At 35.8% G+C, this 18,649-nt stretch overlaps 1 protein-coding gene across 1 annotated transcript in view; it reads right to left on the reverse strand.

Annotated features, from left to right (window-relative positions):
• The window catches only part of DIAPH3 (diaphanous related formin 3), a 203,825-nt gene that overhangs the window by 52,225 nt on the left and 132,951 nt on the right, over positions 1-18,649 (reverse strand). Inside the window, exons 26-27 of the mRNA XM_041466987.1 lie at positions 3,043-3,138; positions 2,553-2,612 (exon numbers count right to left, since the gene is read on the reverse strand). Of these exons, the coding sequence (XP_041322921.1) occupies positions 2,553-2,612; positions 3,043-3,138 (156 nt within the window). The remainder of the gene's footprint in view (positions 1-2,552; positions 2,613-3,042; positions 3,139-18,649) is intronic.

An 18,649-nucleotide genomic window follows, 5' to 3' on the forward strand; every position in this document is an offset into this window, starting at 1 on the left:
GGCTGCGAGGCACTTAATTGCCAGCTTGGGGTTATAACACTATTTATGCTTGGATCTGGTTTGGTTTGTAAGTCATGGTTTGTAATTCTTTTTGACTGTATGATGAATCCTAGGTATGAATCTGCAATGTGCATTAATAGAATATATCTACTATAAGTGAATCTGTCAGTCTCAGCAGAATAAACAGTAACCAATCCAGTAACAAGTCAACCCAAACAGCCAAAACCAGAAGCAAACATTGAAAGTGCTTGAACTGCTGCTTAAGGACTTTCAGCAATCTCCACACATTTTAGCCTTACAGTAAGAGAGTGGTTTTTTCCCATGATATAAAATTTGGCATCCATTTGAAGTTTTAGGCTGGGAAAAAAAAATAGCAAATTAGGAACAATCAAGCCAATACTTCTGTCTAATAACATATCCCAGTTTCTGGGGACATAAGAAGTGAAGCTGAAGTGAGCTGAAGTCACAGACTTCTTGCTTGTATGGTATATAAGTAATAGACTGTTATATAGTGCATTTATCACTTATATTCATACAGATAGAAAGAACAGGCAATTGAGCACGTATGTATATATCAGATATAAAGTGCAAGAAAAAAATTATACAGAGAACAATACTGACATTATACACTGTTGAACCCAGAAAATTAAAGAAACCTTATCCTTATAATTCCTGTCTTGACTGACTACATTAACTTTATTAAGGTTTTTATTATCCAAAATTGACTTTGACACTCAGTCTACCATTCATTCTAGACAGTATGTAACCTAAATGACCATATACTTTTACTAAAAAGGAAAAAAAGACTTTGAACTCATCATAATCTACAACAGGTTTGGTGCTCTATTTGGCTCAAGATAGTAAGATGTAACACACAGACATTGTGACAAGTGTCAACAAATCAAAAACATGCTAATGAATTCCTTAAAATCAAGCTCAGATCTGTACTAGCCTGTTTCTGAGCCAACAAGACAAGTGAAAGGAACATTGAATTAATTTTAAAATGTCTTAGAATGAGACTGTCTCAAAATGTTCTACGGAGAAACTGACTTTGGTAAAAACAACAAAAGATCCAAGAGTTTACTTTTACTCTTCTCACCAAATCAGATGTCTGAACTTCAAATTTTAGCACCAAATGATATCCATCTGATGTACAAATCTATCCATGGTTTAGACTAAGATTTTTCAGCATTAAAATTTTGGTGAGTGTGAGTGTTTGTTTTTGTTGTTTTGTTTTTTAATCTGAAACATGGCCATAATGTTTGACCAAAGGTAGTTAAATTTCAGTGTGAGTGTTTGTTTTTGTTGTTTTTTTTTTTTTTTAATCTGAAACATGGCCATAATATTTGACCAAAGGTAGTTAAATTTGAAAACTGGAAGCTACAAGTCTGTCTACAGACACCTAGATGGAATGTGTTGATAAGAAGCAGTATTCAATATGAATGCTCTTACAAGCAGAACCACTTACAGGATAAATTCAGATGTGCTCTATAGTCATTACTTAAATATCAATATGTTATGAGCTAGACAAATACCTGTCAAATATAATTGACTTCTCTTTGATTCAATTTCTGTAATTATCGACAAACTGTCCTTTCAGCTCTATTTTCCTCAATTTTGTTTTTTATATGCCAAATTCAACAGGTTTGGGGTTTTTTTTGCTACACTCACTTAGAAAAATAAACACTTACACATGAGGTAAAATTAATATAATCAATTTTATGACATCTGCTTTATAAAACCCACAGTGTATTTAAATATCAAAAAATAGTGCAATCTGCTTAAAAACTAAGAAAGATCTTTTTCCCCCATTATTCAACTTTCTCTTTAACAGAAGGACTACAGATATAAACTTTTTCCTGAGACCACTAGTCATAAGCAACTGAGTCACTCTGGACTCCTCAAGCTTAATTAAAACACAGCCAATATAGCAATATTCTGCAGACTGACTATCTAACAAAGGTAACAGGCACCCACACCGGCACTGTCACTTGCAAGAACAAGTCCTACTGATTACAGTGAGATAGTTCAGTAGTTTACAAATAAACATTTACTATAACTTCGTTAAGTCAACACTCCTTTTGAATTAATACTGATAAACAATAGCTTAAATCATTCCAGCTATAGCACCAAGAAAACCAAGACAAAGAAACACAGAATGAATGCCAAGAGTTCTCAGATTCAGTATAATAGGCACTTAGTAACTAACACTTGAAACATTACACAATCTCTGCTTTCTTTTACAATTCCATAAACCCTAAAACACTTGCATAATGATTCTTAAGGATTATAAAACTACTGCAATTTAAAAACATAATCAAAATTTAAATAAATAAAAATCCCACAAAAGGTAGAAGAGCTTTGCAGAGGAATCAGTAAGTATAGTCTCAGGATGTAATATTCAGATAATTCTTAAAAAGCAAGTTGCAATATGGTTTAGTACTCCACTGATGTATAAAACGGAAAAAATAATCACAGCAGTCTTGAAAGCACAGATCAACTACATAAGCTAAGCTAAGAAGTGCATGCAATTCATGAATATGGTTCATTACCATGGTTACAAGCTTTCAGCACAGGCCGCTGTGTGGTTGGACTGAGATTTTGTGGTGTGTCTGCAAAAGCAAAGAAACAATGGAAATAAAACACCTGTTTGAATGCTACCAGAGTATTAAAACATTACAAAGCAGAAGTTTAGGAATTTAAGAATTACAAGTTAGGTATTTCTTGGAATAAATTACAGTTATATACCAGAGAAATAATTTGACTCAGACTCACTTATGGAGCAAGATAACTGTCACTTCCCCATACAACTATAAACCCTAAAATGTTAAAGTACATTTGGCTGTACTGAAAAGTCTTGTCATAATGATCTGGCTAGAATAAGTTCAGTACATTAATTTCCAGGCTTACTGACATAAGCAACAGTCCCTGAAAACTCATTGTGCAAATGAATTAAATCTGACAGCATCTAAATTTTAGAGCACTGGACCTGTAATGCTTTTAACTTTCTCTGAAGAATAAAATCTAAAATATAATATTCACCTTTGGACCTTGGTGTCCTTTTCCTTCGGTCTCGAAAAGCTGCACCTGACTGCAAGGCCTCCAACAGGCTATCCATCACTCCAGTCTCCTCACCTTCTGTAAAGGAAAAAGAAGGAACCCTCTTGTTACCATAGCAATATCAAAGCACAAAGAGTAACATCAACAAAAACCAATAACAATGGATACCAATATTATTATTAAAACAATTAATTTCAAACTTCGACCAGTACTTTAATATTTACGAATTGCTCTCTTGCAAGTAACTACAACAGATTTGGTTTTCTAGCGATTCAGCTAGAAAAAATTCTATTCCACTCATTTCACATTCCTCTTTCTCTATACAGAGAGTCAAGCATAGTTTTAAGTGAAATGTCATTTAACTCATATTTTCATTTTAGTACCCTTCTACAACTGCAAATAATCAGTCTCATGTCAGCTTTCGAGAGCTGTCCTTTATATGATTTGTTACATTTGACAAAATACTATTCAGTTATTGCAATAAAAAGTTAAAATTGTTTCTCAGCAGGGAGCAGAGTGAACAGTATAGGACTGGATAGGATATAGTGATATCCATATGTAGCTTTAATCAAAAACCATTTTCCGTTCACATTTAATAACCTCTGGTCAATATTAAACAATTGATGTAGTTCAGGAAAATTCTACTCATGTATTTATATGCTTTTAATGCTTAATAATATACACAGGTGCATAATAACCCCCAAAAGAATTATGAATGTTACTCTGAGATGGTAACCAAATGCAGGTATTAAACACTCTCCTTTTACTTCCTTTAATAAACATAACAGAAAGTGTTATATTTTTTAACCTTGTTACCTCATTGTATGTATGCATGGGAGGACAAAGAACAGAACCCAGGGATTAACTATACAACAAAAAAATCTCCATGGAGGAATAAAGAATTCCATTATAGAAATCTCATTATACCCCACTGGGCAAAACTCCCTAGGTCAACACACGTCTTGGATAGAGTCAGCAGTTATTGCTAACAGTGAATATGCAAATCAGAATCTAAACCACTTGGTGCATATAACAAGATGCCGAGTACAGGGGGACAATCAGTGCCCTGATCAAGCTGGCCACCCTATTGCTGACACAAACCAGGGTGGCAGTGGCCTTATTGGCCACCTGAGCACACACTGGCTCACTTTCAGCTGCTGTCAATCAACACCCCCAGGGCCTTTTCAGCTGGGCAGCTTTCCAGCCATTCTGCCCCCAGCCTGCAGGGGATTACTGTGACACACATCCCAGACCCACCAGTTGGCCTTGTTGAACCTCATACATCTGGATCACTGATCCAGCTTGTTCAGATCCCTCTGCAGAGCCTTTCTGTCCTCCAGCAATTCAACACTTGTCACCCAGGTTGGTGTCATCTGCAAACTGACTAAGGGGGCACTCAATTCCCTCATGCAGATTACTGACGAAGATACTAAACAGGACAGGGCCCAACTCTGAGCCCTGTGGAGGGCTACTCATGGCCAGCCATCAGCTGGATGTAGCTCTACTCACCACCACTCTGGGCTCAGCCATCCAGCCAGCTTTTTATCCAGGAAACAGTAACCCTTAGTTCTTCTCTTTTCTCTATACTCTGTACTACCAGACTACTCTGTTCAACCTTAGACAAAAGTGCTACACACAAAACCAAATAAGTGAAAATTAGCAAAGAAATCATAATTTTGCCTAACATTTGTATTTATGGCAGGTATAGAATAAACATGAAGACTGAAATATAGAATGTTTTTTTCATTTTTCTTTGTGTTTGCTATAACATGCTTTATTTATTACACTGAAGCTTGTTCTTATGACTAATGGACTATCACACCCATTAGTATGGCTTGGAATACACCTTATAAAAAAATCAGTCACAAAGACTGTCTTTGGCTTCCTATTTGTTTGTTCAGGTTTGGATTTCGTTTTGCTTTTTCTTATTTTGGTTTTGGTTTGGTTTGGGGTTGGTTTTTTTGTGGTTGGTTTTTTTTTCTTTTTGGTTTGGTAGGGGGTTTTTGTTACTTGTTTAACTTTCTCCATCTGATGTCATGCAATTCTTTAAAATACTAATGTCTAGAATGAATATAGTCAGTGAATAGTTTCAAACCAACACAATGCCTGAAGACATTTTGAGCCAAGCCATTAGTTACATTAACGAACATGAATGCTGGAGGAAAGCTGATAAGCATTTTGGGTAATGGCAATTCAAACAATACTGAATAGTATCACAGTCACCAAAATGATGCCATTAATGTCTATGAAAAAGAGTTCATAAGTTTTATTTTAGGAAGTAGGAATAACAGAAGAAAAATTTCAATGCTATGTCAGCATGTCATCTGTTTCCTCTTAAGCCTGTCCAAGACTACTACAGATTTCACAGTAATTTCAAAAACATAACAATTTTCAGTATAAAAAAACCCCTGACTACTATAAAAAGGCTAATCAAATAAATTTTTTAAAAAGAAGATTTAAAATAATTAAACAGAAATATTTGAAACCCACAACTTATTGTAGTAGAGCTGTAACATTTACGTGCACTATTTGTTTTTCACACTTATCTGAAATATTCTGGTAGTCACAAAGTGGATTATAGATTAGTGCTTCCATTGACATGCAAAACAGCATCAGAAGAATAAATTGTAGAAGATTGAAACTTGAATGAAAAAGCTCCTCTAATACTTGCTCTGTATACATGGATGTATTGAAACAAGCCAACCACTGCAAATAAAAGTTACTTAACAATCTTTGTACCCGAAACATGTAGAAAGCCTGGTTTTCAAACTCGTACAACTTCAGTACTACAGCTTCAGTAGGGTCCAGACTCCAGTTTCTGATACCCATATCAGCAGCTGACTGTGACAACTTTTGCCAAGTTATGCAGGTAACTATCAGTACCCACACTATTAATAATGTTGTCCAAGTGCCTATGATGGGGAGATGAAGAAATGAGAGTCTACCATGCAGTATGTGAGAAATCTTTTAAATTACCTTGGGAGAGCTGTACACAACATCACTACCATGCCAGTACAAGAGTCACAAATACTCGTGTTCAATATTAACACTTCCTAAGGGGCCTTTAAATCGGCTTTCACAAGCTGCTGCAGATGACTGGCACCAGTCCCAACCAGCTTCCTAATTAGCCAAGTGTATCAATCTTTTGACATGATAGAACTAGGAATTCTGGTTGGCTTGCAGATAGCTACACAGTCCACAGTAATCCCTTTGAGAAAGATACCCTTTTATGATTTAAATGATCTCTTTTCCCTCAGTTGCAGAATAGAAGATTTAAACACTTTTTAATATCATACCTAATTAAAACTCATACAACTGTCTTTTAAATACCACCTAAAGGAGAAGTAAACTTCCCAAAGTAGCTGGTAAGTCTTGCCCTTGACATTTCAGTGCCAAGTCAGATATAAACTACCTAATTTCATAATTACATCATTAAAAATGTTAAGAATATTAAAGACCCTTCTCTTCTAGTGCAGTGACTATCATTAGCTTTACATGTGCACCTATAATGTCTTATAATGATAGCAACAGATACTGCAGTCAGCAGTGACACCTGCATTTCATGTGCTTATAAAGAAATTATATATACCATAATTCCAGGAGCAGTAGTTCACTGACATGATAGAATCACAAATATCATTAGCAATGTGGTTTTATAAAAAGTGTTGTAACAAGATTATTTTGTATGAAAAATGTTTTATTTTTACAGTTCTCCTGAACCTGTCCAATATAAAATAAACCATAGAACACCAGGACTCCAAAAGTTCATTTACCAGGAGAAAACATAATAATATGCCTGTTTCCTTTTTCACAGAATCAAGCTTTATTCACCTACTCTTCTCACAAAGGAAAATACCAAGACGTTTCAGAAAAGCAAACCAGGGATTCTTTAGCATGATTACTGTTGATGTTGCTTACTCAGTCTGTACACTTACAAGATTTAGCTACAGGAATCTTGACCATCATCTTCCACCTGCCTTTATTCATGGCATTGCAACTACATGCAGCTGTTTGTTATACTGTAGGTAATGAAAAGGACCAGCTCCTAAAGCTAAACACTAAGTTTCATGTGAAACTAAAACCATACAACTTGGACAAATACCTACATTAAAAACAGACCTTACAGATTCCATACCTGTTACAGAAGGAAAAGGATGCAAAACCTGGAGGGCTACTCCTAAAGTTAGCTGGATAGCCGAGTCTAATTATCTTTGTTTCATCTTTGACGTAACTCCATGACAGCACTCAAGTCTTCATATTCATTAACAACAAACTTGGAGTGCTGAAGCTAACGGATTTGTTTTCCTCATCTTAAGAATTAATCCTCTCAATTCAGCAAATATCAGAATTGATACTTTTTTACTCTTGTTTGCTAGATTACAGACTGTTTCTTTTCTTCTTCTTCAGCTCAGGACATAGTTCAAGTTAGACATACTGCACCCTGTTTTTGACTGACTAAAATGTAAGCCCTTCACAGCCAGGTTTAGCTCCCTCCTGTTTTGTGCATTTACATAATAGTTCAAGTTAGACATACTGCACCCTGTTTTTGACTGACTAAAATGTAAGCCCTTCACAGCCTACTTCCAGGTTTAGCTCCCTCCTGTCTTGTGCATTTACATACAAAAATTTCAGAGGCAAATGATTACCAGGCTAAGGACAGTGACAGCTAAGATGTTTCCAGACTATTTGCACAGGGAAGGAAAAAAGGAAGTTACATCTTTTTACTTTATTAAGGTCGTACCTTTACTTTAAAGACATCATGAAAAGTCCTTTATATTTGTTTTTATAAGGTTAGGACTGATTTTGATTAGTGCAGGCTACAAAGCACTGCTCAGCTGACTAAAGGCCTCCATTTAAACTTGAAGTAACATTCTCTGAACAAAATCACAAGAGGAAAACTTTAGGCATGTGTTGTTTTGCATGACTTAGGCTCCAGGAAGCAGAACAGCAGATCACAGAGAGGAAGATAATTGAAGCCATCAGTGCAACAGTGGGCTCCAGTGTTTTGGATGTGGGTTCCAGCTTTTCAGTCTCAGAGTGTAAGGTAGCCAGATTCTGTGCAGTATTCATAGTGATGATGTGAACACTTTCTAGATCTTTCAGCCATGTATATGATCAGAAGGTAGATCAGGGCAGAAGGTTTTTTGAAGGTTTTTACGTTGTAAACATAAAAACATAAAGCAACCTTAAAGTTTCAATGTAATATTGAAACATTTAGGTAGTCATTTAGCAATGACTACCTAAACTCTGAGTCTTCATTCCAATGAAACTCAGATACAATTTTGCAAAGAAATTGTGGGTGGATGATAAGAGCCATAAAGAGATTTTCTTTGTCAAGAAAATGCACAGGATACATAGGCTTCAACTTGAACTTTTTATAATGCTTTGAATTTTTTCTGGTAAAAGCCATAGCAGCAATCAGATAATCTTCATTGACAGGTAAGTTAAGGAATACATAACTATCAGTCTGACTTCCAACAACAGTGCACAAAATAGAGCCATGACCCAGAACACAGGGATTCCTTTGACACTGATAAAATTTTGTTACAATACAGTAAGAAAATTAAAATTTCCAGTGAACAGTTATAAGCAGAAAAAGGTGCCAAGTGTACTTTGAATGGACTGGCTGAAAGGACAGCTCCTTTTAGATTTAGAAGTATTACATGAAACTTAAGTATCACTATTGCAGTGACTTCAGGAGAAGAACACATAACAGGCCTTGCAAAAGCAAAACACCTGCACATACCTCACATTTCAAATCAACACTCTAGTCCAGTATCAGAAGAGTTACATTTCTTACTTATGCCCAACACAAAGTAGAAAGCCTTTGATAGTGCTTCAGAGCCCTTGACAAGTATAATCTAAAAAGGCATGATTTCTCCTAATGACTGATGCACCCATTCCATAAATCTAGCTGAGAAGAGTAGGTTCATGCCATCTTGTTTGCTCTTGATAAACTGGTCCATTGTTGAGCTGTCCTAGAGTGCTTTTATGGTTTAGAAATAGATACATTTTGACTCTAAGCATAATAACAGAAAGGGCCCCAAGCTCCAAGAGAGCTTAAAACAAGTTAAATTCAAAATAAACTCCCACCATTCGCAAACTCTGAAAGACAACTGTCCCTTTCAAATCAGCTGTTGAAATTAAGCTTGGTACCTACAAAAATTTAATTTAAGATCGCTCATACGACAAAACCAAAAGGTAAGCTGTGGTAAGAGGTGGTTCTTTACCACAGAGATACAAAAATACTTCAGTGGTGTAAGGTACCAATTCTTGCCTCTCAGATCACAATTTCCCATTTAAGTAATGGGACTGAGAGTGAAATTATCTTAATATTGAGCTTTTTAATAAAAATGCTAATAAAACATTTCTGATGTTCATTGTGAGTCTATAAGTCCCTTCTTTCTATGACAACAGAAAAAAGCCACTGTAAACTCACACTGAGTTTTCCACAGAGATTATCCAGTTTTATTTATATTGGTGCCAGATCCATAGAATGACTCTCAAAGCAAGTCCAGGTAAACTGGACTTATAAAAGAATTAACAGAAAGCTAAGCCTTTGAAATTGTGTACCCCAGGACTTGATACAGGGGATAATATTTATTACATCTTTGTTCATGACCCGAATGATGGAATACAGTGCAGTCTGATCAAGTTTGCATATCATGCAAAATTCAAAATAATGGCTGACCCATTCAGAAGAACCTTGAAAAGCTTGACACATAAGCATCCTAATGAACTCCAATAAAAGACCTGTATGTGATGAGGTGAAACCTCATCCAGGATCACAGATGGGGGGCTAACTGGCTGGAAAGCATCTTTAAAAAAAAACAACTGGGGACTCTGGTGGACAACATAGTGATCATGGGTTAGTATTGTGGCTCTGTGGCAACAATGACCAAAGGAAAGCATTGCCAGCAGGTCACAAGAGGGCATCCTTCCCCTCTTCTCAGCACTGCTGAGACACATCTGCAGTGCTGAGTCCAGCTCTGGCACCCCTGTACAAGGGAGACACAAACATATCCAAAGTCAAGGGCCATGAAGATGCTAAATAGATTAGAGCATGTCTCATGAGAACACTGAGAGAGCTAGGGCTGTTCAGCCTCAAAGCAGAAGGCTCAGAGGGATCTTATATAAACACCTGTGGTGAACAGTGTGGGGTATAAAGGGGACTGTGCCAGACTCATCTTAGAGATGCCCAGAGAGGACAGCAGGCAATGAGCACAAACTGATTACAAAGAGGTTACCTTTTCACTAAGTCCATTGACTTTTGCACACACACCTAGTCTCTCACCAACTCAACAATAGAGGATTGTTGTTACACAGAATAGTCTAGAAATGCATTTTATATTGCATTATCTGATAATATTTTTAAAAGCCACTTAAAAGACTCAATCTGTTAATAGCCTTTTTCCTATTCGCTTGGGATGCTGTGCCTTTTAGTGGGGAAAAAAAAGCCTGTGAAATTGAGAACAATGCTAAATCTCTTTTAGTTTTATTTAACCACTTATTACTAAAACAGATCAGCCTTACACACTCACATTATCTAAGGCTACGACTTGAAAGGACTGCTAATAACAAGAACTATTGATTAGATACAAAGAAGTCAGTCAACATGTTTTACTATTAAGGAGTTTCCCCTTTTCTTTACACGTCACAACTCCAATAACACTGACAAGAATACGACCAATCTGCTTTCCAGACTAGCAAAACCAAGTATTTTCATTAGTTTTGTTTCACAGGGGGAAATAAAAACATCTGTTATTGAGATGGATTGATTACAATTTCATTTAGAAAACAGGAAGAACAACTATAGGAGCATTATTAATTGAACATAGCTTCTTGAAAGAATATATGGAGCTGGATACAATCACCTGTGTGGGTGTGTGCGAACATCTTATCTCCTAGTTACTGTGTGCCTCTGAAGGAGCTTATTGAGCACAGTACTGTTTCTATTTAAATTTATAAACAGGCAATAAATTAGAAAATATACACAATGATTGCTCATACTGAAATTTGTGCTACAGAGATGAGGGGCTCAAGAAAATTTTCAGGTTAAATATTTTTTCACGAGTGGAGTGATAAAGTTCTGACTGGATTGCGTGACTGAGCTTACTCTAAGGAAAACTTCTGGGCAGCTTTGGGTGGGAAAGACTCTTTGGTCTTGAGTTGGGTAGGTGTAAATGCCTAAGAATACCCAGAAAAATCAGAACAACAGCCCACCTACCCTTACATCCTTTGTGCACTAGTAGCCAATAGCAAACATTTATACAAAGGAGAGGATAAATATATAATTAGATTTCTAGAATGGTCTCTTGGTCTCCAGCTGTTCATGACTGAAAGACTTTGTATTTGAATTTAGTAGCCTTCAATAGAGAGAAGCTGCCAGAGAAATCAAGTAACTTTTGTCAGCAAGCTTCAGAGCAAGAATATTTTGGTATGCAGTAACAAGACTGTACTTCTGTTCAACCACTGAGGTATTGCTGAGTGAAGATAAGCGTCCTAGCAAACAGCAAAGTAATACAAGCAGCAGCAGACTCAGTTTGAAGGAAGAGTCAGAGACATGACCTTCCCATCAGCTAGCTTTCCAACAATTACAGAGCAGGTTCTTGGCTCTTTTACAACCTTGAACTAAGAAAAGTAAAAATAAAGCATATCCTCCAATGCTTTAGTAAGGATATTTATTCCTCCCCTCCTCTGCAACTTGAGAAAAGAAACTTTTGATGATACAGAAAAAAACCTGAAAGAATAAAAGCATCTTATAGCAAGAGTGAGAGTCTAGAGGACTCTGATGTCTACCTCCTTACAGAGGGGATGTGAGGTAGTATTTGGAGTAGGAAATGCCTACTCAAATCAAAATCTACTATCTGTACAAACGTTAGAGATGTTAGAGCACTTAATCCCAAAGATGTCTCCAGAGATTGTAATTGTTTTTCATGGTAATGCCATTTTAAGTTTGCAGCATTGTTTTCACATTTGTTGAGAAATTTTACCATAAATGGCAAGTCTTATGAGAATATTCATCTACAGACGTTACTTTATTGACCCTTAATTTTTTCAACAGTTCTGTTTGTTCTAATTATTTTTCTCTCTTACAAATACAGCTGCTATTTATTTTTCCTTGGGCTTTGTGTAAACCTCAGTTCCACAAACAGTTTTCTCCAAAGATTCCACTTCTAAGTAAAATTTTCAGAAGGAAAATAATTGTTTCTTCTAAACAAGTTGCTCTTTTGGAGCTTCTACATAGTACAAACTAACAGCAGTTGCTGCATTCTGCGCCCACAGGCTGCAAATAAGTGCATGAACTTCCACGTTCCAGAAGACTTAATACCTCTGACATCTTGTTAGAGCACAACCTGTGACTATTAGTTGTTGATTAGATTAATATACATTCAGATCAGTTTTACTTTTTTGCACTAAAAACATCAAATTCTGTGAACAGATAAGGTTTTGCTGTATCTCATCTTTTGCTGTGGCTTCTGCAGATGTTTAACATCAGATGTATCACATTGAGTCTTTTTTTTTTTTTTTTTGATTAAACATACCTGTATTTTATCATTCTCTGCAACCTTTTTCAAGCATGTATGTGCCAATTATTCTTGAAGGAACATCTGGATGTTCCTGGTAATTTACCCAGATTTATACTTTACTGTCAAAACAATACAATTGTAGCTGAAAAATAACCTCTATACTTAGGGAAGTATCAAGTGATATCTCCTTCCTGGTGGACTTGTGGCCAACGTCTGTCACATCTCCTTCCTCATATGTATGACTTTTGTATGACTGCATTTTTTTTTTTTAAACAGACATTATGCAAAAATTAGATCTACTCTCCAAAACTGTCATGGGCTTACTACCAACTGTTCAGTAAATATTAACATGAGTAAATACTGAGTAAGCAACTCCAAAAGGTCTCTGTTCTTTCTGCCATTGTGATTTAACATAGGAGGAAGAGCTTACACCACTCACAGTTATGGAAAAGAGTTATTTCCCACTGGCCTCCTAATAAAAGTGATTCTTAAGAATGAATTCAAATAACAGAAAGTGACCTCAGGAATCCTCTTGGTGAAGAGGGTCCAATTTGAGGATAAGTGGAGGCAATCAGGGAACAAGAGGAAAAAGTTATCAGCACCAGGGAGGAGCCAACTAGAGTGAGCACTTGAAATTCCAAAAGGGGAAACTACCTGGAGAAAATAACTTACACAAAATGCTTGCTTATAATAATATATCCTTAGGACTTCTTCATATATATCATTGTCAGATCTTCTGTCCCCTTTACAACTAATTGCTAATTTAGTTGAATGAAACATACTCCTAAATTCCCAAAAGCTAGTACCATACATACGATTGTCCAAAAATCTGTATTTTCTCAGGATATTATCCCAGCAGACATTTTGAAAAAACAAATGTTTTGTCAACATATGTTAGAAACTAATGATGTAATTTCAGTGGCTTTTGCAGTCCTCCACTCCCCTCAGAGGAAAGGAGTACTCTTGAGAAATATTGAATCTCTTACTCCAGTGAGAACAAATTAATAAAATGGAGGCCTCACGAACTTGAGCTAAGCAAGTAAAGTAGGGTCTTTGAGGGTACCTACTAATATAAATAGCTTTGGGGATTTTTAATTTATTTTAAAGGCAAGCATTTTATCTGTTGGAATCTGAACTTTAATTACCTAATTACATTTACTACTTTCATTTTTTAAACTATCAGTACTGGCATCCATGGTGTCCTTTTGTTTTGCAGAACACTACAGAACTAATGAAATTATTCATATTGCTGAACTTAGCCAATAACAAAGCAGTAAATATTTGAAGAACCAAAGCCTAAAATGCTCTTAGCAAGTTTGTGAGACAGGAATGTGGGGTTTGTTTTTTTTTTTCCAAAATGAGATAAACAATATAAAACCTCTGCAAAAATAAATGCCACAAAATTGACTGCAAATAAGATCAGAACTGTTTAAATGAACTAAAACTTATTTAAAACCAGACCATTATGATAAAAATTAAACTGAACAACACAACAGAGTACAAACTAATATGCTATATTGGAAATCAGATATTCCATTTTGGCATTACTTCACTGTTTTTATGCAAGAAAAGGGCAATCTTTGTAAATAACCACTGATAAAAGCGGCTTGTTACTTAAATAGTATTCAAAGAAAGACACAGTGAAGATGCCACAATGATGGAGTTCTCAATTATATTACAATAAATTTAGCTGCTATTATCTCAGCTATAGAATTCTTTACATTCTGATAAGATCAAAATAATTGATTGGTGTGCTTCTACTAAGAATCTGAACAGCATCAGAAAGTATGTACCTGAATGTTAATAGTATGCAGACAAGTGGCATTTACATAAAGATCCCCTTTCACTGGCTATTTACCTTTGGAAGGGTAGTGTGTGATAGTTTGATTTGGCTTCAGAAAAGCAAGTTAACCATCTCATGATGAATATAATTTTGTAGTCCAGAGAATATTTAGTGGACAGATTTTATTAACATAAATTTCAAAATGCTAAGTATCACTCACTACTTAGTCAAAATGTTTACTGCATTCCACTTACTTTTCAAGTTAGGATGGAGCTGAAAGGAAAATATGAAGCTGATATTTTTACTATGTAAACTGAAAACTCACAGCCTTCTTTATCAGTGAACTATTTGAGCTGTGACCACTACGACATGAAGGTATTGCGAAGACTTAAAGTAGAGATAGAGACTTTTAGCAAACTAGTTTAGAGGTGCCTAAATCTGACACGGGTTGCAGGTCCAAATCTCAAAAACAATTTTCAAGAGGGCAAATGAAAAGATTCCACATAATAACAGCAATCTATGGTCTTGTTAGCAGAGGTTAAAATATATATTGTAAAGCCTATCTAAAATATTCAGTACAGCATGTTTTTCTAAAACATGCTGTACTGCATATTCGTAAAACACTACACACTTCACAAACTATAAAATATTAATATCTTTATATCTGAGATATAAAAAAAAATTGAATTTAAAACTTCACAAAGACTTATCACAAAATGCACATATTTATCTAATTTTAGAAAATGACCATATCAACACTGAATTTGGTGCAACAGTATGGCAAAAGAAGCCTGATATAGAAGCATGGATGACAGAGCATACCTGTGATCTAGATGACTCAGTTGTCGCCTGCGTATCAAAGGCACAACACAAGCTAAGAAAAATTACTACAGTTTGTGAAAAGGCCAATATATTACAGGACTACCTTGGAACTCATATTTGTCACAAATTTCTATTACCACTAATGCAATTATTGTTTTCATCCTGAAGAAATTAGTTTAAACTAAAACTGAAGAGTTACCTTTAATCCAGATTAGTTTTCTTTTTAGGTTAATATGACCTTTGTAGTCTTCATTTTTTTTGGTTGTAGTTCATTCAAAACTGGCATACAGTCCTATCATGCTATATGCAAATCAATGACTCAAGTCACATACTGGGTACATTTTAATAAAATTTATATTTTGTTACATATTACTTTATGATGTAAGTGTCCCTGCGCATGGCAGAGGGGTTGGGGGTTTATTGTCCATTCCAACCCCCTAGCATTCTATTATTCTATGATTCTATATTAAGTTTTTGTCAATGCAAAAAAGTCAGCAAATATCCCCCAAGTATCTAAAAACTTTTGCAGTATTATGTATGTACTTTTATGCAAAATTAGTTTCCTCCACCTCATGCAGCCAAAGGTAGCATGATAGGCAACAAAACCCTGCTCTTCAAACAGCTTCCAAAAGCAGATGAAGAAACTCAAAGAAAAGGACTTCAAGAACAAAGCAGAATCTGGGGAAAGTTAGATGTCTGTGTTGTAAATGAGATCAGTGGTTAACAATACAAGCTTAGGATGATGATACAAATCCTTTTTAAGCACTGGATAGCACCTCAGTCTTGAAAGGTATGAAGTATAGGCTGAAAGAGAAGCTCCAGAATCATAAAGTAGTCACTAATGGCTAATCAACAGTCACTGAATAAAAGCAGAACCTCAAGTACTGTGAAAGACTGCTTTTACCACAAGAAAAGGAGCAGCAGCTAAGCAAGAGGAAACAAAAGGCATTGCTGTGGCCTGGGAAACTAACACACCCTGAAGCATTTTACATACTCTAACCTAGAGATGGACAAGAGGATTTGAGCTATCTAGAAACTAAACCATTTTATAAAAGAATAAGATCCAAAACTGTGCATGGGGAAGGAAGGTGAGATGGTAGAGTAGGAAAAAAAGTCTATTTCCATATTAGCTTGCCTTGCAGAAAACCCCTGAAATTTCAGTATGCCATCTTGTCAACTAGGAACATCATTGCTGGCCATCATCACCAACACTACAGTATGAGCTCCATGGGATTTTATACTGACATTAAATTGAGGACACAGATGTTAAAACAGACTATGCAGAGGTAGTGATTGATAGGCACTAAGAACCAATTATAGTGACAAGGGTACAATAACAGCACAACCAGTGCTGCTAATGACTGTCAGCCCAGTAAAGTGGGATTGGATTATTTTTTTATTATTTTTGTTGCTTATTTTGATTTTTATTGCTGTTACTGCTTCTTAGAGTGTTTAAAAGAAGTTTAAGAGAAACAATTAAGAAATCATGAAGTAGCACATAGTACAGGGACTCACAGCCATTCCTAATCTTCAAATAATTTTCAATTAAAAAGCCACGTAACTCAAAAAAAAAAAAAAAGAGTTGACATGTAGAAGACACTATGATCTATCCAATGAGAAAAAAAAAATTGAAGAACAATTTAGCATATATACTCTCATGCTTCTTCTTCTACCAAGTATGCACCTCTTTGAAACCCCAAAAATAACTTCTGGGTTTTTACTTGAGTAATGTTTGAAATAACAATTTGTTCCTACAAATCTAACATGTGATCTAGTCACCATATAAAGAAATAATAGGCAGCAAAAATCAATTACTCCACAGTCACACTTCAGGTAAGAGTGTTTTGATATTTTGACAGACAGAGGACCTGGTTATGAATTTTGTAGCAGATCAGACATGACTGATTTACAGATTCCTAATGAGAAGACAGCCTTTCAATGAACAAGTCATAGCTAGGAAAAAAAAAGGAAAAAAAAAACCCTTTTTTTTTCATTGGCTCTGTAACTCCAAAAAATCAGAGCTACATTATGCCTCCAATTAAATACTGTAAGTACAATTTTGGTAGGAGTGTCAAAATAATAACAATAATCATCATTAAAAAAAACCAAAACAAACAACCCCATTTTTCGCACATTTGTTGTTGTAGTCCCTGACAAACAAATCTACCCCACGTGCTTTCTTTCTCACTCCCAAAATTCAAGTTTTCTAGTAGATTTAAAAATATGTTGTAAAAAGGCACAAGAAACCTTATAAATCATCAGTGGCCAATTTAGTCAATATCAGGCTCAAGACATTGATAGCTTGAGGTGGCACTAACACCATTTTCTACTATCTGCTGTTTAGATCAGTCATTCCAAACCGAACCTTCAGCAACTCACAGGACAAGAAACATCTTTCTGCACACTTGCATGATATCAAAACCCCAGGCTACTTAAAGCCAAGTAGAGGACAAGTATTTAGCTCCCTGCCACATCAGCTGAAGTGGAAGAGTTCATATCAGAGGCCTACATACACATGTGTATGTAACACATAAGTCTCCAACACTGGCACCTGTGGTCTGGGAAGACTGACCATGAAATTGTGAAAAACAGGACTTGAGAGCAGCTTTAACTTGGACTAAAAAACTATCTATTTTCCATCCAAAATGCTATCAGTCATACATACTGAGAGAAATGTCTGAGAGAAATCTTGTTTGAAACATTTCCAACCACACATAAATACAGACACCCTTTTACCCCTTCCTAGTCTTCTGCAGCCTCCTCTATCTTCTGTGAGCATTGAAAAGATTGTCACCGGTAGTTTTTTGATTGGGTCTTGAATTGTACTTCTAAAGAATTAGAATTTCTATGTTCAGAGAGCAGCTGCCTGATTTCCCACAAGAAAGCTTTAGACTCACACCTGAAAACATGGACAGGCTTATACAAATGAACCAAAGACTTTTGGTTTGAAACATCTCTGAAACTAAGCACACCTACTCTGGCTATTAGTGAAAACTGAAGAGACATAATCGTTTATGCCAAAGGTGCCAACCAGGCTTTAGGTAGGGAACTTTAACAAGATCTGCTCAGGAAAGGAAAAAGAGAAGCTCATGGCAATTTACACAGTAAGTCATGTATCATTCTGAAGGACTACAGAAGCTCAGTCTAGGATAAAATACAGACGTATAGAGGATCATCAGACACCTCTTTTAGTAACAGAAAACTCACAGCATCTGCCATCTCTTTCAGTACAAAAGACAATATAGCACAAGTAACTTTTAAAATGCCTGGCTGAGGGGGTTTCTGAGGTGTTTCAATAGGGACCTGTTAAAATAACAAGTGACATACTCAAAGAAAAATTCAGGAAGAGCTTAGTCTTATAAAAGGACAAAAATGAGTATGTAACCTTAGTTAAAGAAAATGGCTTTGTGATTTGGAAAATGTTTTTCCCAAGTAACATAAAGGGTTTTGAGCA

Source organism: Pyrgilauda ruficollis, unplaced genomic scaffold (assembly GCF_017590135.1).
Source record: "Pyrgilauda ruficollis isolate IOZ18807 unplaced genomic scaffold, ASM1759013v1 scaffold20, whole genome shotgun sequence".
Lineage (NCBI taxonomy): Eukaryota > Metazoa > Chordata > Aves > Passeriformes > Passeridae > Pyrgilauda > Pyrgilauda ruficollis.